The 24,530-nt window shown below is 30.3% G+C and overlaps 2 protein-coding genes across 2 annotated transcripts; one reads left to right on the top strand and one right to left on the bottom strand.

Annotated features, from left to right (window-relative positions):
- Window positions 1-932: 932 nt before the first annotated feature.
- On the top strand, window positions 933-3,264 carry LOC100776113 (homeobox-leucine zipper protein HOX11). Its single transcript, XM_003533864.5, has 4 exons — window positions 933-1,453; window positions 1,853-2,157; window positions 2,412-2,491; window positions 2,719-3,264. Exons 1-4 carry the CDS (start codon window positions 1,192-1,194, stop codon window positions 3,053-3,055), a joined length of 984 nt encoding a protein of 327 aa, XP_003533912.1. The 5' UTR covers window positions 933-1,191; the 3' UTR covers window positions 3,056-3,264.
- Window positions 3,265-19,294: 16,030 nt separating this feature from the next.
- LOC100782012 (protein trichome birefringence) lies at window positions 19,295-22,865 on the bottom strand. The gene is made up of 5 exons (XM_003535067.5): window positions 21,821-22,865; window positions 21,168-21,360; window positions 20,888-21,081; window positions 20,590-20,748; window positions 19,295-20,125 (listed from the first exon to the last, which is right to left on the bottom strand). The coding sequence occupies exons 1-5, from the start codon at window positions 22,684-22,686 to the stop codon at window positions 19,771-19,773; spliced, it is 1,767 nt and encodes a 588-aa protein (XP_003535115.1). The 5' UTR covers window positions 22,687-22,865; the 3' UTR covers window positions 19,295-19,770.
- Window positions 22,866-24,530: the final 1,665 nt, after the last annotated feature.

Here is a 24,530-nt window from a genome sequence, read left to right as displayed (position 1 = left end):
TAATTGTTAAATAATTTAACTTTTATGGAATAATTCATATTAAAAATAACATTACTGGATGTTAAATAAATATATATGGAGGAATTTTAGTAACATACTTTTTAATAAATTTTTTTATCATTGATTAATTTTTTTTTTAAAATATAAAATTATGCATCAGATTTATTAAATAAGAGTAAAATCTACCAAATTTTGTGATTTCAATAAATTAATTAATTATAAAGAATATGATCGAAGGAACATGTTAAAAAATGTGATATTAATAATTCTTAATACATAAATAATTTTAGTTTTTATTTTCATATTGTATCTACGGTCACCTCTATAACTAATAATAGGAAAAAAAGGGTGAGCTCCTCAATACTAAATGACACTTAGAGAAAAATAAAAAAAAAAGTAGAAAAAATATGTCAAAAACATATTAGTGTAGTTTTGTCATTCGAAATTGTCGGTATGAACTTTGTTTTTTCTCTCTATGTATTTTGGTGGTGTATACACTCTTGAGGAGTGTACACAAACATATATACAAACAGAAAAAAAATATCTTGGAATCCCATTATCTAATCAAATGAAAAATTCAATTTTAATTGTAAATGTATAAAAAATATAATAAATTAATCTCTAAATTTTACAATTTAATATTAAATTAATTAATAAAAATATAATTTATTATTAAATTAATCTTTAAATATTATAATTTAATAATAAAATATAATTAATTTATCTTATATTTTATATATCAAAAAACAATTTTATATTTTTTCAGTTTTTTCAAAAACTAAATTAGTCACACTTGAGAAACCAATTTCATTAATTAAAAAAAAAAAAGAATTGTGAGGGTATTGTGGAGGAATTTTTTATCCGAGTATGGTGGTGGGAGAAGGAAGGGAGGGCATGAAAACGGTTGAATATTTAAATGGATTCACGTGCCTTTGTCAACCTGCGTTTGTCGGTCAATCTTTATATTCCCACAAAGGAAAAAGAAGAAGAAGAAGAAGAAGCGAGAAGAGCCCAAATAAAAACCCCAGTGTCGTTCCTCTTCTAAGCACAAGAAGAAGAAAGAAGAGGGTATTTTTTTCTGCAGCAACAACAAGCGAGTGTGCTTTCTCCTTTCTCCTTTGAACAACAACAAGAACCACTCTCTCTTGTCGCCACATATTTAACGACAATTACTAAAACTGTTTTTCCGTGATGGAGCTGGCTTTGAGTTTAGGAGACACGTCCAAGTCCTTTACATTTCTCGACAAGGCGGTGACTTTACCCCCCAACAAGGACCCACCTGGGTTCTGCTTGGCGCCGAGTTTCGCCGAGAAAAGAAGCGATTCTGAGAGAGGAACCGCTTCTGGTTCTTCAGATCCACCGGTTCAGCTCGACCTTCTTCCTTTCTCTCCGGTTCTCAGACCCCAACAACATCCTCCCTCTCACCTTCGGATCCCTTGGCTCACCCAAGCATGTAAATAATCTCCTCTCTCCCTTTTTCACCCTTCTTCACACTTTCAAAATGGTTCACTCAATATTACTGCACGTTTAGTATTTAACTTTTTATTAAAAAAACATTTATTTGTAAAAGGTGTTTACTTGAATCCAAGGCCAACGTTCAAACTGCAGCATGCTTGTTTTGATGTTTTTGTTTTGAAAAATGTAATTTTTGGGTTTAATATCGTGGATACAATCCTTATCCAAACACACTCTTACTCTTAGTATCTGACAACGACAACGTAGTTTGAGTAAAATTATTTTTTTTATGAAGATAAATGGAGATGGGAAAGAATATTTGATTTTTTTTTATGAAAAGATTGTTATAAAAAAATGTGTTGTTAAATACTTTGTATTTTTTTGTTGGTTATGATAGGTGGTGGAGCGGCGAGGGTTCTGGACGTGAACCTATTTCCCGCGGCCACCGCGGAGGATGGCGACGACGGCACGTCGCTGTCGTCGTCGCCGAACAGCGCGGTGTCGCCGTTTCAGATGGATTTCTGCACCAGGAACGGTAATGCGGCGGAGTTCGGAAGCAGAAACAAGAGAGAGCAGCAAGAGGCTGAGGGTAGAGCGAGTGATGACGATGAAAATGGCTCCACGAGGAAGAAACTTAGACTCTCCAAAGAACAATCAGCTTTTCTCGAAGAAAGTTTCAAAGAACACACCACTCTCAATCCCGTAAGTCCACACAACATATACAATCTTGTGTGTTTTTTTTTCCTGTTTGGATAAATTTGATAAATAATTAAGATTAAATAAACTATATGCCCTTCAGCTTCTAGATAAGTTAGATAAGAGGATTTTTATTAGTTAAAATGTATGTTGATTTGAAATTCGACCCTTTTATTTTTCTATTACTGGGTCTTACATACTGTTTCTTTATTATTAATTAGTATTAATTTACTAATATTTAATTTTAATCTTACTTACAGAAGCAAAAACTTGCTTTGGCTAAACAGTTGAATCTCCGTCCTCGTCAAGTGGAGGTTTGGTTTCAGAACAGAAGGGCCAGGTAAGAACATTAATAACTACCTTAATTTACTTTTTTTTTTAGGAAAGCCATTAATATGGTTATGGACTTATGGTTAGAGAATATGTTCAAAGTAGTATATTAAAAAAATGTGTTCTTAATATTTTTCATTATTATTAAAGAAAATGTTAAATAAAATGTGTTAATTAAGAAATGTATTTTAAACATTTTTCTTGTTATTGTGTTTGATTTGGGAATGCGATTTTCAGGACAAAGTTGAAGCAAACAGAAGTGGATTGTGAGTATTTGAAGAGATGCTGTGAGACCCTAACAGAAGAGAATAGGAGGTTGCAAAAGGAACTTCAAGAACTCAGAGCCCTAAAATCTTCTCAACCTTTCTACATGCAGCTTCCAGCCACCACTCTCACCATGTGCCCCTCTTGTGAAAGGGTAGCCACAAATTCCACCACAACCAACCAAACTTCTATAGTTAACAACAATGCTTCTTCTCAAATCCCAGTGGAATTGTCTCTAAGCAAGCCCAGAATATTGCCCTTCCCTAATGGCCAGGTCCAAGCCCAAGCCCATCAAATAGCCTCTTCATGATTTGGCATCAGAAGACATTTTTTTTGGCGGGTTTTTTAATTACATATCATATATATAACATGATATTATGATATATCATAGAGGATAAAGACAAAGGATTCAGTTTCCCCTATTTATATATCGTTTGTATATAATTTAGGCTTTTCTTTTATCTTTCATTCAATCTGTTTTGTTTTCTTACTTTGGGTTGAAAGAATTATCATGAATGATCCTTTTTGTCGATCGGTTAGAATGCACCAAACTTCTTGGTGGTGAAATTGTGAAATGAAAGGCTTTTTCAGTCTTTTTTTTTTTTTTTTTTGTCTTCGTTTGTTTTATTTTCCTTTGCCATCATGACGAATAGCGAACTTTTTAATTAATGTTCGCTCGCAGAATTGAAATGACCTTCCTACCCTTGACGTACCCTACTCTTTCCTCTAATGAACTTGTAATTTTGCAGTAGGCCACGGGTTATTTGTACTGGTCCTTGGAGTTTTGCAAAAAGTACTTTCAGAGAATGAAAATTGAACTATCTAATATAAGGCCCTGTGTTCTATTTTGTGAAAGGGTTAAAATTCTTGCAAGACGTGTACTTTAAAAGCACAATAGCATTCAATCATAATTATGTGTGTTGGAGAAGGCAACGGTTGAAAGGGCTCACTTAATTAAATTAAATGTGGAGAATCACATAGGTGGCTATATCTAAGATATATACCTTCTCCATTGGCTAACTGGTTGGTAGGAGAAATTATAATACGGTTCGGGATCACTACCTTTTTATGATTATAGTTAATTTTCAAGTGATACCTAATCCCGATTATTTTTTATTTATGAAAGTTAAAAAATTTAGTTGCGTGTTACCAAAAGATTGATTAAAACTAGTATAAATGTTGCAATCTTGAATGATGTAATAATTTTTCGCTCAGCAGAATTGATTCATTAGATATACACACGATGCTAGAGTTATGAAGGGGAATAATTTCTAAAACTCTCGTGACATGTTTAGGTGGTTGATACTTTCAAGTTTTAAAACCTTTGAATATTAAAACAAGGTATGAAATTTCAATAGTTTCAAAAACCTCGTGATTTTTAGTTTTTAAATTTTAATTCTTACATTTGAAATTCAAACTCAAACCACACATTATTTCTTTATTCAAGTTCACTTGGTGAAAAAAGGGTGCATGGTACAGTGAAAATGTGGTAGTAAGAGCCATGGGTGCGTGTGACAATGGTTTTAGTATGTGTTGGCAGCAATGATGGTGGTATTATATTGATATAGTAGTAATAATAATAATGATGAGAGTACTAACAATTAATTACTAATGGAGGTTAACTAGTGTATCGCAGTAGCAATGGGGAGAGTAATTGCTTGGTGGTGGTAGTAATGACTGATGGGTAGTGTTGGTAATGATATTGATAGGTTTAGACAAATCTAGCCAAGTTTCTGTAGGATGAGAATTTTTTTAAAAAAGCACTCAAGTCATAAATGGTATGCTATGAAACCATTAAACAAATTTTGATAAGTACAAAAGGAATTCAGTTGGTTGAGCCGGATCCATGAATATTATAAATTTTTTTGATGTTGTTTTTTATTTTTACCGATTAAAAAAATAAATTTTGGCGACTACGTTATTCCACTGACTCAGGCTTGATTCTCGTTAATTCTCTCTCTCTCTCTCTCTCTCTCTCTCTCTCTCTCTCTCTCTATATATATATATATATATATATATATATATATATTCCGCATCGACTTCGTGATTATTCTTACAAAAGGTTTTGCACCATTGAGCAATGCTAGCTCATAATGTAGATATTGTTAATCAAAGTTGAAACCTAGGTGATCGTGGGGTGTCATAGTGAAGAAAAAAAACATAGCTAGCACAAACATAATCATCATGCCGTTAGATTTAAACTAGAACATAAAATAATAAGATATAAATGTAATTTTGATCATTGTAGTAGTGAGGTTGGTGCATACAATAATTTGTCATGATGGAAGGATTACATAAGTACCCGGCAGCAAAACTCATGGGGCAAGGGTTCAATTTGCAAGCCAATCAATACTCATGCTTCTTTGTCTCAATAGTTAAAGATGCGATTCCAACCTTCATGTTCATGCATTGAAGCAAGTTGGTATTGAATAACCAACCAATTAGCAAGATCATAAAGATCGCTTAAAAGCTCGAGTTTTGGATTGGCTTAAAATTAAATAGCAATAACTAATTCTTAATAAAATAATATGCTATTTTTTGTACTACACCAATAATAATAATAATAATAATAATAATAATAATAATAATAATAATAATAATAATAATAATATTTGACCTTAATATATTTTTATTATTGAATAAAAATTTTAATGTTTGTTTCGCTAATAAATAATATTATATATCACCGTCCCAAAATAATTTTCATTCTATATTGTATTACACAAATTAATAAAAAATAATAAATAGATAAAAAAATAATAGTTTTATAAAATTAATAATCTTTTTGCATCATCATTAATTCATTTATAGGTTTTAAAGTTCATTGTTAATATATAAGAGATATAAGTAAAAAAGTAAATAATGTTACATTAAAAAAACTAATATGACATTTAGGACATTTTTTCTTTCACAATAATTATAATGGAGCAGAAGCAATATATAATTCAATGGTTATGCATTATCAGTATAAAATATTTTTATTTATTTAATTATAAATTAAAGTTAGTATAATTTTTAAGATAATTATTTTAAAAGTCAATAAATTTATTATACATATATAGTAATTTGTGATTTAATAATGATTTATAAACTAAGAAGCATAGTTTTAGTTTGAATGACAATCTTATATTTAGGAAAAGAGGAAGAAATATAACTCAATTATTTAGTGGGGTCATTATAAATTTTATCGCATAATAATAATAAAAACATTAAAAAAAAGTTTAAGATCAGTGCATCATCATTGAGACATCCTTCTAAACCAATATATAAGAGAATAAGACGATGACTGTTCTAGTACATAGATACATTATCTTCTTCAGTAAGAATATCACCACAATTATTGGTATTAGCTGGACTTTCTTTGGAGAGGATCCATGAGTTCAATTTGACCAATGATAGTCCTTATTATATAATCTTCCACCATTCACCCATTTGCTTTCCTAACAGCTGCAGCGAAGAGTACAAGAAACGAAAATGATATATCAGAATAGCATGTAATTAATGAACCAACAAATTCAAATGCCACGCGTTAATCAATGAGGACTCTTGCTTCCATGATTATAGGATATCCATGACTCATTGGTTGTTGATAGTTCTTTTTTTTCAATTTTAAAGAATTTAAGTTTACTCCGAATCAAAATCAATTAGTACTTTGATTTCTTAGACACAAGACATGAATGGCCCTTGGAGATTGAGATTAATATGTTATGCAACACACGCATCTTCTATTGAGGAGTTATAAATTGAAGTTGGTTGTTGAAAAAAAGAAAAAGAAAAGAAAGATAATATAAGTTTAAATTTCTTTCAATAACAAAAATTAGTAATTATTATTGACCGATAAAAATAAAATTTATTCTACTAAAGATAATTCTCCTCAAATATGATAGAACAACATCAAGGACAAAGTTTTGATTTTCAATATTTATCACAATCTCATATTTAATACTCAAAATCAACATATTAATCATATACTTTACCTTTCTATTATAATTAATGTAAAAAAAATATCTCAATATATTATCATCTAAAATTTTTAAATATAATATGAATCATATTTCTTATATATTAATGATAAATTATAAAATTTAAAATGATCTAGTGATGATATAAGATTAATTTTATAAAATAATAATTATTTATTTATTATTATTTTTTATATAAATAAATTAAATGACTATTATTATAAGATGAAAAAAGTATAATTTTATCCCACTGAAAAGAATAGCTTTAAAATATTTCTATAATTGGTACCATATTTTAGTAATTTAAAACTGAGTAACATATTTACCATTACTAACATTAAATGATTGTTTTCTAGATTAGGACTGAAGAGCCTCAAATTCCAAAGACAAGTTTACTTTTGTGCATCTCTATCTACCATTAGTTGCGTGAGGTGAGAACTACTACTTTTTCTGTAAATCATAATAATGATTGAATTGACAAAGCAGCATTAAAGCCATTTTAGCTGTTGTATTTGCGAGTTTGAGGTCCAATCAAGGGATTACTTTGTTTAGAAACCAAATATTTAGGGGAGCAGATGACAATACTTACAAGATAATATTAATAGCCATAAATAAGTAGTACAGCAGATCCATTTTTATATTTATTTAACTTAAACCAATAAATAAAATAATACTAGTATTAAAAAATAAGAATCTTAAATATTCTCAAAATTATTTAAAATTTTGTAAAATTTGTGTTAGTTGCCAAGTAGCATGATTTTGATATCATTTTTGTCATGAATAGCGATGAACATGTATTATAAACTTTAGTACTGTATTAAACTTCAAGGTGAACTCAAATTACGTGTTTCTATTTCTTTTTATCTTATTTTTCACATCTTTAATTAAAATAATGTTTCAATTAAAACAAATCAATGGTTACAGGTAATTTCAATTCCATGAGCAAATGTTACATGCAGGCTAAATTGGGATGATGAAATATACTAATGAATTGATATTAATTTAGCTGATATAGTCTTTAATAACTAATAAAATTTAAATAATTAGTAAAACACTATTGGTACATGAAATGATAATATAACAGTATATTATAATAATTTTTTATGCATAGAGATATGATACACATACAATAAATTGTACAATAATTATATGACATCATATTTTTTATATATCTCTTTTCATTTCTATTATTTATTATAATTTTAATTTATTTATTTTTCTTTTATCTCTTAATTATATATTTTGTTTACAAATTATTGTACAAATCATTTCTCATTATTTAATTACTTTCTATCTCATTAATTATGCAAGTCCCATTATTATTTAGATGGTATAAAATTCTATTTCGATATTTTTTTTTCTTTTTTACTATTAATTCTCTTGAGATCCAAAAAGAAAAACTAGGGATCAGAAAACACAGGTACCTTTTTTCGCTTTGCATGTGAAATTGTGAATAGACTACAACTAAAAAATGGATATGCAGCTGTATATAAGTTAAACACAGCATCTCAAGTGGATCTTTCCGCAGGCCTATAACCACAAGGATCTCAGCTAAGATTCACCCTCTTCTATGCTGCACAACCTGCACTAGACGACGTTAATATACACAGCTATATATACTTTGCCTCAGTAGCTGTTCTTTTTAACTAGTATAAGTCAAACAATGTTTTTTTTTTTTCTTTTTCCTGATCAATCATCAAACTCTTAAAAGCTAGTTTTCATGATTGTCTAGATCTAATTAGAATTCTGTTCCTTTTATTTGAGAAAATTTATTAAAAAAAATTCATTTTTTTTTAATATTTTTTGGTTACTCTTTTAACTTGGCATGGAATAACATGCACCAGAACGCGATTTCAACCAAATGGGGTATTTCTATTTGAAATATACCAAATGAGGATATTTTTTAATTAATCCTCAAATAAGAGTAAGTGGTAGGAAGTTTTATGACATGTGGATATAAAATCGTAAAAAAAATTCATGATTTCGATTTTTTTTTATAGAGAAATTGTAAAAAAATTTAACTATTTTAATTATTTATATAAAATCAAAATTTTCATGACTTGATTATTTTTTTTAAATTGATTTGAATGACTTTAATTATAAATAAGGATTAAGAATAAAAAATAAAAGTTGTTAGATTATAAAAGAATTAGTCGTTTTAATTATAATTATTGTTTAAAAAACTTTAAGTCGTAAATTATAAAAAAATATTAATTATAATTATTTTTAATTTTAAAAGAATTAAATAATAAAATATAAATTATAATTAAAATGACTTTAAAGTCATTCAAAATTAAATTTTTTAAAAAATTAATCACGACAACTTTAAAGTTGTGAAAAATTGACAATTTTATATAAATAATTTTTTAAAAAAACTAAAGTCGTTAGATTTCTTAAGAGTTCATTATTAAAAAAAAAATAAAAATCAAAGGCATGAATTTTTTTACTACTTCATACCTAAAAGTCATAAAAAATCTTACTACTCCCTAGTTTAGGGATTAATTCAAAAAATATTTTGATTTCATAAATTTCAAATGGAATTACCTTTGGTGGAAACCTCCACGAGAATGTTTCTTCTACTGGATAGGTGCTGGCTTGATGAATGCATATTTGATTTAATTTATTTTAAAGAAAAATTTGCAAAAATTTATCGATTCAAAGAGCTTTAAAAAATCAAGCTATTATTTTTGTAAAAATAATTTGTTTCTAACATACATCAAGCCTTATTAATACTACCATGCCTTAAGAAAATTACTTTCACTATTATAATAATTATTATTATTATTATTATTGAAAGACAATAGGATTTGTTAGAACTTAAAATAAAGTAGAAAAGAATTTGAATTTGAAGATAATAACATACTTATAATAATAATTAATATATATTAAATTACTAATCATTGATATAACATAAAATACAATTTAATTGATATTTAAATTTGAATATAATCACATACTCGCAATAACAAAAAAAAAAAAAACCGGAAGAAAAATAAATCTGATACTTGTGTCATGTTATGTCTGAAGATCGATGTGTAACGAGAAGAGAATGAATACAAAAAGTGAGTTAATTGTGGCAAAGAGAGGGAGATCGGTGAGACTCTCCAAAATAAGTAATCAAATGTATAATATAGGAGTAAATTTGTCAACTATGAAAATAAATATTGAAAAAATTATTAATAAAATATTATTATTATTACTTTTTTCATAAAAAAATCAGCAATGATATTATATATAAATATGCACAATGTGTGCTATTATTTACAGAAGAAGTTCCTAATCCATGCAGGAAGCAAAACGAAAATATAACCAAGTATGTCTTCCCAGATACCCCTTGCCAACATCAAAAGACACTACCCAAATAGATATCGAATCTGGCGTTATACAATATTCCCTGCATAAAGAAAGATACGAAATCTATATCCCAGCTTAAAAAATGCGTTAACTACACAAACAAAATCAACCGCTACAGACTTATTTGAACCTAGCACAATATCATGGAGATGACAAGGATAAAGCTGGATTCACTTGCCATTGCATAAACGAGTATTGGAAATCTTTATGGTACTCCTTCATCCAAGACCAAACCGTGAATATGATTTTTTGCCATTGTTTGCTCTATCTCAAAATTCTTTCCTTCAAAGAGCACTACATTTCTTTGTTGCCAAATAACTCAAACAATTGCACTCCATCCTGTTTGCCAACAGCTGCCTTGTAAGCCATGAGAACATTGCCAAAAATGGAAGAGTTGAGCTAATACCAAAAAGATTAAACCACTTTTTCCATATTAGATGGGTAGTGCTGCACGTGAATAGCAAATGCGCTTCATTCTCCACCATCTCAAGACAAAAAATACATAACGGGTCTCCTCCATCAACAAGAACACCTCTTCTAACAAGATTAGATTTAGTGGGAATTGAATCCTATCATAAAAAAACCCTCCAAAGAAGGAAGGCTACTTTATTTGGGATTTTGAGATGCCACAAACCTTTAGAAATGTCAATCTCACTAGAATCAACTCTCAAATCATGCAAAGTCACATATGCAAACTTAACCGAATACATAATAGATGAATCCTCCAACCGAAGCCAAAAATCCTCCACATGATTAGCAATATTTACATTTGTCAACACATTAAGAAAATCTTCCACCACACTCATCTCCCAAACAAACCACTCCTCCAACTAAATTCCCACCGCCACCCATTAGGACTCCAACTACCCATATTTCTCACTAGTTTCCCTTTTTGTTTCGAATTAAGAAACAATCTTGGGAATTTAGTTTGAAAGCACTCACCTCTCACCCAACAATCTTGCCAAAATCGAGTATGTCCTTCATTCCTTATTTTCCATTCCAACATGTTGTCAAATCACCCATCACTACTTCCTCCACACACTAATTTTAAATCCCTCCACCAAATCATCACTCCCCAACTCAACCCAACACACCCCTTGTAGAAACAAATAACACAAGAAGGGGGATTGAATTGTAAAATTTTAACTTTTTTTAAGATTGTAAAACATGTTTATCGTCAAATGAATATAAAAAGATCAGACAACGAGAAAAGCAATTTTCTTTAGAAAGAAGATGTAAGATCTAAAAACAAATTCAAAATCCTTTGTTAATTAAATAAGAAAACACACAAAGAATTTATACTAGTTCGTCTCAGTCTCAAGACTACATCTAGTTCTTGGCAACCATCAAGTTTCCACTAACTTATCAAAGTTACAAGTATTGTTCATTGTCACTTCTGATTCTTACACTTGCATGTTCTACCCCAAACTTGACTTAAAACCAATATTTTTTGTCCTATCAAGCCACTGTTAGTTCTAAACAAATCAACAAGATTTGTTGGAAGATTGCTCACTAATTAAAGTAGGATCGTGTAACAAACAGATATATTACTTAACACTTTTAATTTTTTCTCTCAAGGTATATGAGGTGTTTTGAGAGCTTTGTATCTTTACAAGATTTTACAGAAAGCTTTACAAGAAAAAAAATGAAAGAATGATTTGCGTAGATGATTCGTATCTTGTTTCTTCAAAGCTTCTTCTATATATAGCATTCATCTCCAAGTATCTGTTGTCACTCAACGATTGAATTCTTCTTTCGGTTCTTTGTATAATGTTTTGAGTCTGTTTGAGTATTTAATGCTTGCATTAAATGCACGTCCCTTCTTCATGCAAGTTGCATGCTAATAGGATATTGTGTCTTGTACTTTAGCAGGAAAATCATTTCTTTCATCATAGCAGGTCTATAACAACAGAGCGCGCCTTTTGATGAGGATCAACGTCTTTCAAATTATGGGCTTCTTTTATTCCTCATAGGACTCTGACAGATCCTAGGATAATTTTTTCAGCAAAAAAGAATTTCAGACATAGAGTATTAAATGAATGTTTTAAATATACTACTTAAATGCTATATCAGATCCTCTTATGAGTGCATCATCTGAAAACTTCATATGTACAAAGATAGATCATGATCTGATAGCATATCAGACACAACTTTTATCATTTGTATTTATTTTCACCTAATCAAAATAATTAGGAGTCTTGATTCGTCTTTAAGACATAAATATCTTTTGACTTAAAACCTCTCATATTTGGATTCTAATATTCTCACAGATAAAGACTAGATCATGAAATAAATTTTACTTCCATTTTGTGAGAAGTGTCTCATTGAACATAGCAATATCTTTCACCCCCAAACCACCATGATTCTTTGGTATGCAAATTCTTTTCCACCTCACCCATGAAATGTTCTCTCTCCCATCCTCACACACCCACAAGAATTTTCTATGGAACCTACTCAAAATCCTAATAGGCATGTCAAATTGAGCCCAAACCAGGTGAGCCAACCCAACTCACCAAGGGTTCGAGTCGGGCCGAGCTAAAAAAAACAAGAGTTTCATAATAATGTTGAAAACTCAACCCATCTCACTTAACCCGTGGGTTAGATGGATTCGAGCCTGGTTAGCCCACCTAACCCATATAACCCACTAAAAATATAATATTATTATTTTCCTTTTTGTAGTATTATTATTATTTACTTAAGGATTAAGATAACTACAATTCCATTTTGGTATTTTGGAATTTGAATGATGGAATTTAGAATTAAATGTTCTACTTCTTTAGTAATTTGTAATTTCAATTATGTATGTTGGCCTGACAATTTGATATCTTTTAATTTTAAGACTTTAATGTTGTTGAACTATGACTAATCTTTGGATGATTGAATTTTATTTTAAGACTATGGTTTTTAAGACTTTTGAATGATATTTATGTATTTGAGACATTTGCATGACTACTTTAATGATAATATTATATATAGATGCTTGAATGATTATTTTATTTGAGACATTTTTCATTTTGCCTATTAGTTGTATTGTATAATTGTGTTTCAATCATTTGAATGTTTTTTATGAAAAAATTCCATTTATTTTTTTAAAAAAGAAGAATTTTTTTTTAAAGTTTTTTTTGCTACTTTATTTTTAACAATTTAGTGACACAACCCACCTAACCCACCAACCCAAGGTGGGTTGGCATTTTTGTGACTCACTTGAAGGTGAGCCGAATTGGCTCGACCCGTTTATCTGTCAACCCTGAGGGTTGGGCTGACCCGTTTTGACAAACCTAAATCCTCGTCACACCTAACAGAACCTTAAAGAAAGATAAGTAGAACAAAGGTAAGGAAGTAACTATCGAGTTGATTAAGCAAATACTCCCGGCAAAAGATAGGTGCTTGTGCTTCCATGATGCAAGCCTCTTTTTGAACTTTGCAATGATTGGATCCCACATTTCCTTCTTTCTTGGATTATCCCCAATAGGGGTACCCAAGTAAACAAACAGGAATGACAAAATTCTACAATTCAAATATGTGGCATATCTCTCCAACACCTTCCTCATCAACCCCAAACTTCCAAACCTACTCTTGTGGAAATCACAAAAAGTAAGAGAGAACTCACATAGTAAGATTTTATGGTATTTAGAATTATTATTGTTTTTGTTGTTGTTAAGTATTGTGATTAGTGCTCTGGTGTTAGGAATTAGTAGGAATAAGATGATAAACTTGTAAAAAAAAATAATTTAGGCCTAACATAGGACTAAATGCACCCAAACTAATCACCCACCTAAGTCTTAAGAGAAAGGAAGGGAAAGATAATGGTTATAGGTTTTAGCCGTCATAAGAAAGAGATGAGAAAAGGAATAAACAAAAGAGGAATAGCGAGAAAAGCGCAGAATCATCGTTGCTACTATACCTTGCTTAATAAAACATATCTTTCAAGGGAATGTGAGTGAGTTCTCTCTTAATTTTTGTGATTTCTTTTGATGAGTAATGGATTTGTTCTAAAACCTTTAGATGTTACATTTAATTCTGGGAAGAGTTGTGAATACCCCCAAAACATGGAGTGTTTTCTATCATTGAATGGATAATTATATGTTTAATTAGTTAAATTGTATGACATGATTAATTCACTGAGCTACTACACACTTTTTATGTTTCCCCCTTTTTTTAGTGATGAATAAGGGTTTTCTATGATTAGAACTGTACAATTGATGTTGGATTAATTATTTTGAAGTATTTGGGTGTTCAAAATAAACTAGGAACCATATAGAGGTGAACTTTAGAAACCTAGGAACTCATTTTGAGAGGTTGTGGATGTTTAGGGGTTGTTGGAGACCCTAAACTTGTGAAATCACACAACTACACAATTTTGTTGTGCCAGTGCCATGACCATGTAGCTTTTTGGCATGGTCAAGCAATCCCTCTTGGAACCCTAGCTCCTCTATTAAAAAGTGACATAAGTGTGTAACTCATTAAGGACCTCAAAATGCGTTTTTTGAGATCCTGATGTATTGTGGTTCCTTTTGGATTGATCCTTGAGTGTCCTGACTTGGCATATCTAGCATTTCTGTTAAGTAAAAAAACATTTGTATCTTAAGATGAATCATGAAGCTTAATTATTTTGATTAGAAGAAAATAAATACAAAGGTTAAAAGTTGTTTCTTATTCGATACCAAACTATGCTTCATGATCCTACGTCCGAATTTTCAGATGAAATGAGGCTTAAGTCATGATCTGATACAAATATTAAAGATAACATTTAAGACTTCATTTAATACTCTGTGTCTGAGATTCATTTTGTAAGGACATTGTTACAAGATATCTCGTTGGATCTGTCGTATCCCATGATGATTAAATGAAGTTCAAGTTCTATGAGTTACCAAACAACCTCAAAAGACACACTTTGTTGTGACAAGCCTGCTCTGACTCAAAGAAGGTGGTTTTCTAATGTAGTACTAAACATGAAAGCTAACTAGAGTGGTTTTCCAACATGAAAAAGAAGGAGCTCCAACTGCCACAAACTTCAGACGAGCTCAAGTGAAGACATCTTTTTGTTTAGAGACAATATACACTTGAAGATGAATGCCTATAAATACCAAAAGCTTTGAAGAAATAGGACACAAACCTATGCTTTATGTATATTTTCTTGTAAAGTTTATAGCTCTCAAAATACCTTGAATATCTTGAGAGAAATGACTAAGTTCTTAGCTTATATATTTGTCTGTTAGACGGTTAAGAACTAGTCAGTGAGCAAACCAACAACAAATATTTTGATTTGTATTAGAGCCAACAGTGACTTAGAAGGACAAATAATATTGGGTTGTTGAAGCTTGGTGATAAGCTTTGTTATAGAGCCAGAAGTGGTAGTCATTAATACTTGGAACTTTGTGAAGTTAGTAGAACTTGATAGTTAACCAAGAATTAGAAGTAATTTCAGTGGTAGAGATAGATCGATATAAACTTTGTGTCTTATATTTATTTTGTATACCTTGTACTTTAAATTCACCTAGGGTTTGAATTTGATTTTTTTTAAAACAAAAACTATTTTGAAAAATCTATTACCATCATTTGAACTTGTTATTTCAAAAATATGTTATTTGTTTTACAAAGTTATTTTTTCAGACGATAACTTTTTTTCACGAAAAAGGTTTAGAAAATTTATAAAATCACAATTCAATTCTTCTTCTTGTGATACTTTACAATTTCTTTAATCTAAATGACGTATGTGATCTACCCTTAGCATATCTCTTATGCGATTAATTCTAACTGTGAATGTAAAATTATAGTGCCATGTGATTGCATCGTGAATGAGGGAATGTGTTTATGATTAATATTGTGATTGAATGCATGATGCCTATGAATATATGTTAATCCAATATGTCATGGTATGCATGTGTGTTGCAAAATGGTAGGAGAAACCTATTCCCCATGGGATAGGAATCTCTAATATTGTCTGTGAACCATGCACATACTATTGTGCATATATGTTTTGAAGTATGTTTATGAACCCAACTACGAAAGTCATGAATAAGTTGACATATGACTCTGACCGTGGGGTGTAATGATTTGGAATCTCTTTTAAGCTCATGCTAATCCCATGAGCTGGTGTATTATTATGATGCCATAATAGCCTGATGTGTCACTGATGATGTTATCTTGGTGAGAGTGATACTGTTAGATTGCACATGATGTGACAATTCATCGACTATATGAACTCTCAAGCTACTTCACAAAGTATTTATGAAAATAGTATCACATGGATACGAGTCTATAAATTTAATGTGCATGTGTGCAAAATGTTTGAAGTAGATGTAGCGTGTTTATGTGACATAAATTGTTTATAAATATATGTTATCTCTTTATGTTTTCTTAATATTTTAAATGTATTGTGAAATGTATCTCACTCCTCATTCGTTTGTCCTTGGGTTGAATTTACCATTTTAGGTGAGTTTCTATAGGATCATAATGATGATGCTGGAGGAGAGACTTAGGCCTCAATTTATTAATAGCTTTATGATTATGTATGCTCTGAGACTGTGTAAAATTGGGGGATGGGTTTTTAATCCTTAGTCTATGTTTCAGTTTATAATTATTTTCTTTATGCTTGATTTAACATGATTTTTTATGGCCTTTGAAGTGGCAATAGTAGTTTATTTTTGGATGATGTTATATATTGATTTGTTTAACTTTAATGTTTATGAGATCCGACATGGGATATTCTTTTACTGCAAGAAAAACATTTAAAAATTATATATCCTTTTATTTAATTTTGTAACGAACGTATTTTAAGTATATCATAAATATTTGTGTCTCAAAGTAGAAGGGTGTTACAAAAGCTAGAGGAGGTTGCTCGAGAATAAGGGGTTGGAGTTGACATATAAGACGACAATGGTGAGTGGGTTGTGCATGGAAGTAGCAACAACTCCACAACATTGTAATAACAGAAAGCATAGTAATCCAATCTCTTCTTCGATTACACACATGTTGACAATGAAAAGGAACATTAGGGCACAATGGTGGTGTTGGCAATAAAGTGGTGCTCAACAATGGTGCATCACAGGAAAGGAGTTGTTGGAGATTGAGGTGTAGTGTGGGGTGATTCACTCGAAGAAGAGGTAAATCCTGATCTCAATAACAAAGTCAATCATGCAAAAGGGGTTAAGGACGAAGCTACACATGCAACATAGAGGTGTGTGGGGGAGGATTGACATCGAAGGAAAATGCCTTACTAGAGTGTAGAGGACAAACTCTGAGACAACAATGTATGTATAAGGAGTTTTGCTTCATGTCTCTCTTCATATACAACCCTTATTTTTGTTCTCTCTTCATATACAACCCTTATTTTTGTTTTCATAAAGTAAATTCTATAAAGCGTTGGCACTTCCAAAAAATAGTTTCTAGAAAGTGTTATTAACACTTCCGAAAAATAGATTAAAATTTAACACTTTCCAGAATTTAGTTCCTGGAAAAAGATAATTTTGAGTGTAAAAAAACTAAAAATATAGCAAAGATGTACATTTAGCAATTGCCCCGCATTTTTTTATCATAACCTAAGTCCAGCCCAAGTCACGTAATATTTGGTTCGTCAAATTTTGGATCCACCCAACTTTCAGTTGGTTATTTCAACTTTATCTTTGCTGCAAGTGGAACAGGTCTTCCGGTGTTTATTCATTAATTTATAAAGTGTTTTTGGATTTTCATTCATACAACTCAAATGTGAATTTTAAAAATAATTTTTAGTTACTTTTGATATATTTTAACGTAAAAATTTAATTAAATGTGGATCATAAATACTAATCCAAACATACAAATTATTATCGACAGTCTCTCCAAATCAACCTTGTTCAGTGAAAAAATTTCTTAATCCTAAAGGTGATTGATTTGATTCCATTTAAATTAATTATCATCACCGAAATAAATTCAATTGCATTACACACTTAAACACCAAATCAGCACCAAATATAGTACTAAACCCGGAATCATAAGACGGCATTGACCTAGTTCTTAATAAACTGTCATTTTAATTAATAAAAGAATGAGTTCACATTTTGTCACAAAAGACAGACGGCATCATTTTAGTTTCTTAAATAAAAAGATAAATCTACTCAAAGAGAAAAAAAAGTACAAAATAAGATATGTAACGAAGATATAGGCAAAAAAATATTGTAAAAAAGTATTATATATATATATATATATATATATATATATATATATATCATTACTCTTTAGAAAAATATATCAAACTAATTTCTCTATAATACCAATTTAATATTAATTTAAATCCTTAATAATAAATTATATTTAAATATATTTTTAAGTAGTAAACTAAAAAGAATATATTATATGAAAAAATATTTAAACTATAAAAATAACATTAACTAAATGCATGCAAATATAATCTTAAAGAACTCATTAATTTTTTATTATTCATAATATATAAAGTAATATAATCAAGAGATTTTCTAATTACTTTATGGCTTATACGTATTGGATTGGTTTAATGAAATTTTTGTCTTCTTTTGTACAATCTTAGAGAGTTTTTTTTCTTCTTTATAAAATCTTAAGAGTATGCCCTCTTACTAACCATTAGCATCTAGAAAATTTAATTGTCATGTTCAGATATATGGAATTGGAGAGAAAGAAAATAACTATACTTTTTTTACTGCCGTGCAAAAAAAAAAAAGTATACTTTTTTACTATTAGTAAGTATTTCTTCCATTTTAAAAAAAAAACGAATAAAATGAAGTAATAATATAACATTCCTCTCAATTTTTATTTATGAACATTTTATAATTATCACAATTTAACAATAAAAATTGACCAAACTATTCACTCTTGTTTTAAACTCCTCCATCCAAATAGTTTTAGGTGTTAACCCAAAATTTGATTCCAAATAATTAAATATAAAAATCATGGATCCAATCCCTTCGGCAGTCCAATATAATATAACAATATGTTATGAAAAAAAAAGTCCAAGCAAAGCACCGACAGAAACAGCACTGAATACATACATGACTTACAATAGTCAAAGGTTTCACGTGACAATGAAGAAGAAATTTCACATCCATTTGAATTATTTATAGACAAAGAAAAATCAAAGAATCATTTTTGGCCAAAACAAATCCTGACAAAACCAAGCTATTGTTTTCAATACAAAAACAATTACCACTGAACCAAAAAAAAAAAAAAAATACTCTAAAGAGAGAGGAGGAACATTACACTAGAACCAAACAAACATATAATTCCAAAGAATATAAACTAATAATTTTTCCTCTCCCCAAACTTTTAAATTGTACATACATGTCCCTGTATTTTTCAAATCCTATACACATTTCTATGACAAACTAGTTCATCTGAAGGAATTCGTTACATAATACGAAAATTCCAAAAGAACTCAGCCTTTAGAAACAAAATTTAGGGGGTGGTTACAAATTACAATAACAAACTAAACCACCCATTATTTTCTATCTTCTCCAAGTCCTATCTAGCTTGTATAATTCATATGAAAAAAATTATTGAGTAGTTTCAACTTCCAAGCAACTTATATCTTTTATTTCACTAAACATAAACTTTTGAACCTTTACATAACTAGAAAAAATTGCTCTGTATGGTTTGTTCCTTTCCCTCTCCTTTTGTGGAAGGAACAAATATAGTGTATATTGCATCTAGTTCTGCTTTCAGCTAAAAACTCATTCAATATAAGTGATTTGTGGTTTACCTATGTTTGCTTCTGTTGATGCTGATTCTGATACTCTTTCAACAGAAGCTCAGCATATAGAATCTCATTCCATGCATCAGGAACACCAGGGAGGCACCAGTGGCTGCAATCTTGGTACCTCAATGGTGATTTTCTCTCTTCTGGTGATAGGTTTTGCTTCCTATATATGGAGGGATGACCATCTTTTCTGAAATCTGTCATTTTAGTGACATTTAGGTAGGTGACATGGGTTTTCATGTTCTTCAAAACCTTTTCCAATACCCTCATCTTAGGGGGGTATTCTCTCAAGTACTTCTCATTCTTGATAGGCACAGTTTCACTGTCACATTGTCCACCAGAATTCCATTGCCCCCCACTGCAGTATGATACAATTAGAAACAAATGTTTATGTGTCAGTCTTCTAGTTCTATGGTAATAATGTGCTTAAGGGAAATTCAATGTCAAAATGAAGGGTACTGAAAATGAATCCTAAAGTAATGCTGAGACAAAGATTAGCACAATAGTCACCAATCCATTTATAGAGTGTTAGATCATCCAAAATCATGTTGAGATATCAGTTAACGTGATTTTAAGTAAATGATCATATGTTCCGTCCCACGTTAACTAGTTGATTCTCAGTCTAAAATTTTGATTTTTTGAACTGAAGCAAACTTATGTAGCTTTTGCACTAGATAGAAAATTTTACTGAGTTTTACTACTATCTTGCTTTTAGGATAAAAACATTCAAATATAAATTACTTTACTTCAAAATCAATTTTAAATAATCAATCTCATTTAAAATCAATTTTGTAAATGTTCACCCAAACACGTTTACTGCACCTGAAATGTGAAGCAGAATAGCCTCTGAAGAAGACCATAGACTTAGATGGATTTATGTTGGCATCGATCCATCTACTCCAAGTTGTTATAGCCCTTCGAAATGCCTCCAAAACATTCAGCTCATCATAGACATGGCTACCCTCTTGGTAATAGTCCTTCCTAGAATTTTACTTGGACTAGTTAGTTAACAAGGTCTTGACTTGTAATCATAGAAAACAAAATATAAATAAGAAGGTTGAGAATGAAAAGCCAGAACTACAATCACATCTAAGAATTTCTAATGCATTTTTCCATTTACCCTTTAGAAGTCTTATCATGAGTCCACCAGTGACCGGTGTTGAAGATGATTATATCTGCATTTTTATATTGAACTGAAGATTTACCAACTAAATCAAGACGAAGTGTTTCTTTCTTTGTTCCATTCTTGATTTGAACTTCCCATTCCTGAACTAAGAATGGAGATACGAAAAGCTCCACTGAGAAGTTATAATCCTAGCAAGTAATTAATACTATTATTAAGCAAACACCATGAAAACAAAAAAATTGAACACTACAACATAAAAGAACTTGATATTTACTTTGAATACGAATGAATAAGAGGCTTCCCCTCTGAAATGGACTCTTCCATTTGCTTCATAGACTTTGCTTTTGTCTTTCACAGCGTTTCTCAGGATGCAAATTAGAGATTCCCACATATTCCTATTGATGGAATCACCAACAAAAATTAGCCTCTTGCCTCTCAACATATCCAGCATTATATGTCCATCCAACCTGTTAGCAATTACACGAACAAATATTATAGCAAATCAACAAACTAGGATCCAAAAAACAAGAGAATGCAACAGCAATTAAAGCAAGGTACTAAAGAAACATTCCCAAAGCAACTTTGAACATCATCAAAGTAAAACACCAACATGAATCTTAAGGTGTTTTTTGTATTGTTATCTAATCGTAGTTGAACTTGGACACTAATATTGACCTTAAATGCCTAACTTCATTAAGCGTATAATTGAGGTGAAACTTTTCATTCAACCAAATTAAAATTGGACAAAACTTAATTAGTTGCAGTTTCTCAATCAAGATTAGAGTTTCACCTCAGTAATCTGCATCATAAAGATTTGCATTAAATGTCAACATAGATTCCTGTAATAAAACGCTATTCTAATTACAAAACAATACCAAAAGCACGAAACAAGTTCTAGAACAACAGAAATTCACCAAATTCTCATACCTAGGGAGGTTGCATCCCTTTGGCTTCCACTTATATTTCTGGAAGTCTTTATCAGGTCTTCCATTTTGGATACAATGGAACTGTTCATCGACAATATTGCAAGAACCAGGTTCATAGAGGGGATAGGAATCATCCTTAACCCATTCCCCATCAAAAAAATCACACTTGATCAAAGACTCCATCATCTCATCCTTCACTCTCGAAGCCGTGTAATTACTATGCACAACATCCTTCTCTGTGCCCCCTCCATTCACCAAAGAACTCAAATTCTTATTTGAACCTACCCCTGAAACCTTGGGTGCAGCAGCAGGAACAACACCATTAGAAGACTGATTTGTCTTCTTTACAGCTTTAGCCTCATCAGAAACTCGGGTATGATTGTTGTTAGCACTTGATGGTTCCTTAGTCACAACATGATCACTTGGTATCTTTCTTGTAAGTGGTGGAGGAGTAGTTCGAGTTTGGTTTTCAAAAGGGGTGATTTTGAATGTCTTTTTACTTGTTTGAGGGGATTGAGAAGTGCTATTGCTAGATCTAGTGGTGTTGGTGTTAAAGGTAGAACTTGAGGAATTTGAAGATGGAGTGGTGGAGTTGTGGAAGAAGAAAGAGAAAATGGAAGAGAGTTGGGACTTGTATGAACTAGCAGAGGAAGTGGTGGTGGCAGTGGAGGAGAATATGTTGGTGAAGAAGGGAGAGGAGGTGTTTGGAGAGGGGCAAAAGGCAAGGAAAACAGTGAAAGCAACAAAGGTGAAGGAAAAAGCATATGCAAAAGTCAGTGTTTTTCTGGTTTTGAAAATGGGGAAGAGGGTCTTGAGGTTTGATTTGAGGGTGCCACCTATGGGAATGTACTTAGTGGAATCAGCCATGACATGAGGGTGAAACTGAAAGGGTAGGTTCTGTTGAGTTTTTTGAGTCCTTATTTTGGAGAAGGGTTGAAGGAATGGGGAAGAGAGAGAGAGAGAGAGAGAGAGTCAGAGACAGAGAAAGAACATATAGACTTATACGATGTTGGAAACATGGGTGTTTCAACTTACAAAGTGTGAAATGAAGAATGAGGTAGTGGTGTTGTAACTGTTTGGGTTTGGCCAGTTGTGACTCGAAAAGACAACAGAGGAAATAAAGATATTTTGGTGGTTCCTGAAATAGTGGATGCCGACGAATTTGGCTGCCATCATGATTATATGATCTAGTCAATGTATCAACAAGTCAACAAGGTTACGAATGGAACTATGGTGGAAGTGTTTCATAGATATATATGATTGAGAGTAAAATTAGTTTAAGGCTTTATGTTTGGTTATTTTTATGATTGAGATTTGAGAGTAAAATTAGTTTAAGGCTTTATGTTTGGTTATTTTTATGATTGAGATTTTAGTTTTTTTTCTTTTCAAAATAATATGATTTTGGACATTTTTTTTAAATTTAAATATAAATATGCATTCATTTTAGTATTGGATATGGATTTAAAAAAATTGATATAAAAAGTTTTGTAATTTTTAAAAATATGAAGGTTTAAATATGTTTCTAGTGTTTGTAATATATTACTTTTTTTTCCTTATAAAATTAGTTTTTCAAAATAATCCTTGTATTCTTTTTTTATTATTTTGGTCTATGTTGTTTTTGGTTGTCTTTGTAATATTTTTTTTTATCATTAATTAGTTCATTCACTTTTAACTTTTTCCTTTATAAATTTAAAAAATTTAAAATGATACCATGGATTTTAACAAACATTAAAAGTTATATGATTTTTTAGTGTGCGTGGATACGGTATTTAAAAAACTGAACCAATTCAAACGAAACCAATTTAACCAGTTGGGATTTTAATCCAGATAGACCATCAACTCTACCAAACCGATTCCAAACTCAATTGGTTATACAATCTGGTTTTGCATCGTTTTTTTTAAATTAAAATAGTTTTAATCTAGTTTAATTGTCGAATTGGTTTTGAAGTAATTTTAAAATCTAAACAGGTTTGATAAACCATTTTTTAAACCGATTATAAAACCAATTTTAAAAAATTGAAAACTAAGTTATATTTTTACTTAAATATATATTTTTAAGTTTTTTATTTAATTATTTAACTATTAAGTTAATTGATTTATATTTAAAAAATTATAACAATAAAATCTTTAATAATATATAAATATATTTTGTGACAAAAAATTATAAAAAAATATAATGGTGGCAATGCATATAATTTGATACACATTTCCATCTCATTCATACTAATTAAAAAGTTCAAATAATACATTACATGTAATCATATATCATATTTGATCAAAGCCAGTATTTTTCGCTAAAGTCAGAAACTATTCTGAGCGATACTTCCTAGAAAAGATTATTTGCCAGGCCTAAATATTAGAGTCAAAATCATAATATTTCTCGTTATATATCAATAAAGGTGTTAATAGATCAACAATTGCATAGTATTAAGATTATAGGGAAAGAAAGCATGCTACGCACTCTTCATTAGCAACATAATGTCAACACCCAATTTAGGGTTTAGCATTTTAATTTTATATCATTTTTATTAAATTTACTTTAACTTTTGTTTACAGATAATGAAACTGAAAAAAAAAGGATTGCGATACAAAAAAACGGAAAAAAAGAAAAAGGAGCAAACAAGAGAAAAGCAAAACCATAGAAGGACAAACAAATAGAGTAAAATAAAAATCATGGAGAAATTTTACCATGTATGTATTGCATATTTATA

The sequence above is a fragment of the Glycine max genome, chromosome 9 (genome assembly GCF_000004515.6).
Source record: "Glycine max cultivar Williams 82 chromosome 9, Glycine_max_v4.0, whole genome shotgun sequence".
Lineage (NCBI taxonomy): Eukaryota > Viridiplantae > Streptophyta > Magnoliopsida > Fabales > Fabaceae > Glycine > Glycine max.
The sequence above is the reverse complement of the archived record's forward strand: the minus strand, read 5'-3'. Positions and strand labels throughout refer to the sequence as shown.

Coding starts and splice junctions, on each gene's coding strand:
- LOC100782012 (XM_003535067.5), bottom strand. CDS start 22,686: ATGGCTGATTCCACTAAGTACATTCCCATAGGTGGCACCCTCAAATCA. Junction 21,082..21,167: donor CTTATTCATTCGTATTCAAA/GTAAATATCAAG, acceptor ATTACTTGCTAG/GATTATAACTTCTCAGTGGA. Junction 20,749..20,887: donor CATGATAAGACTTCTAAAGG/GTAAATGGAAAA, acceptor GTAAAATTCTAG/GAAGGACTATTACCAAGAGG.
- LOC100776113 (XM_003533864.5), top strand. CDS start 1,192: ATGGAGCTGGCTTTGAGTTTAGGAGACACGTCCAAGTCCTTTACATTT. Junction 1,454..1,852: donor CCCTTGGCTCACCCAAGCAT/GTAAATAATCTC, acceptor TGGTTATGATAG/GTGGTGGAGCGGCGAGGGTT. Junction 2,158..2,411: donor AACACACCACTCTCAATCCC/GTAAGTCCACAC, acceptor TCTTACTTACAG/AAGCAAAAACTTGCTTTGGC.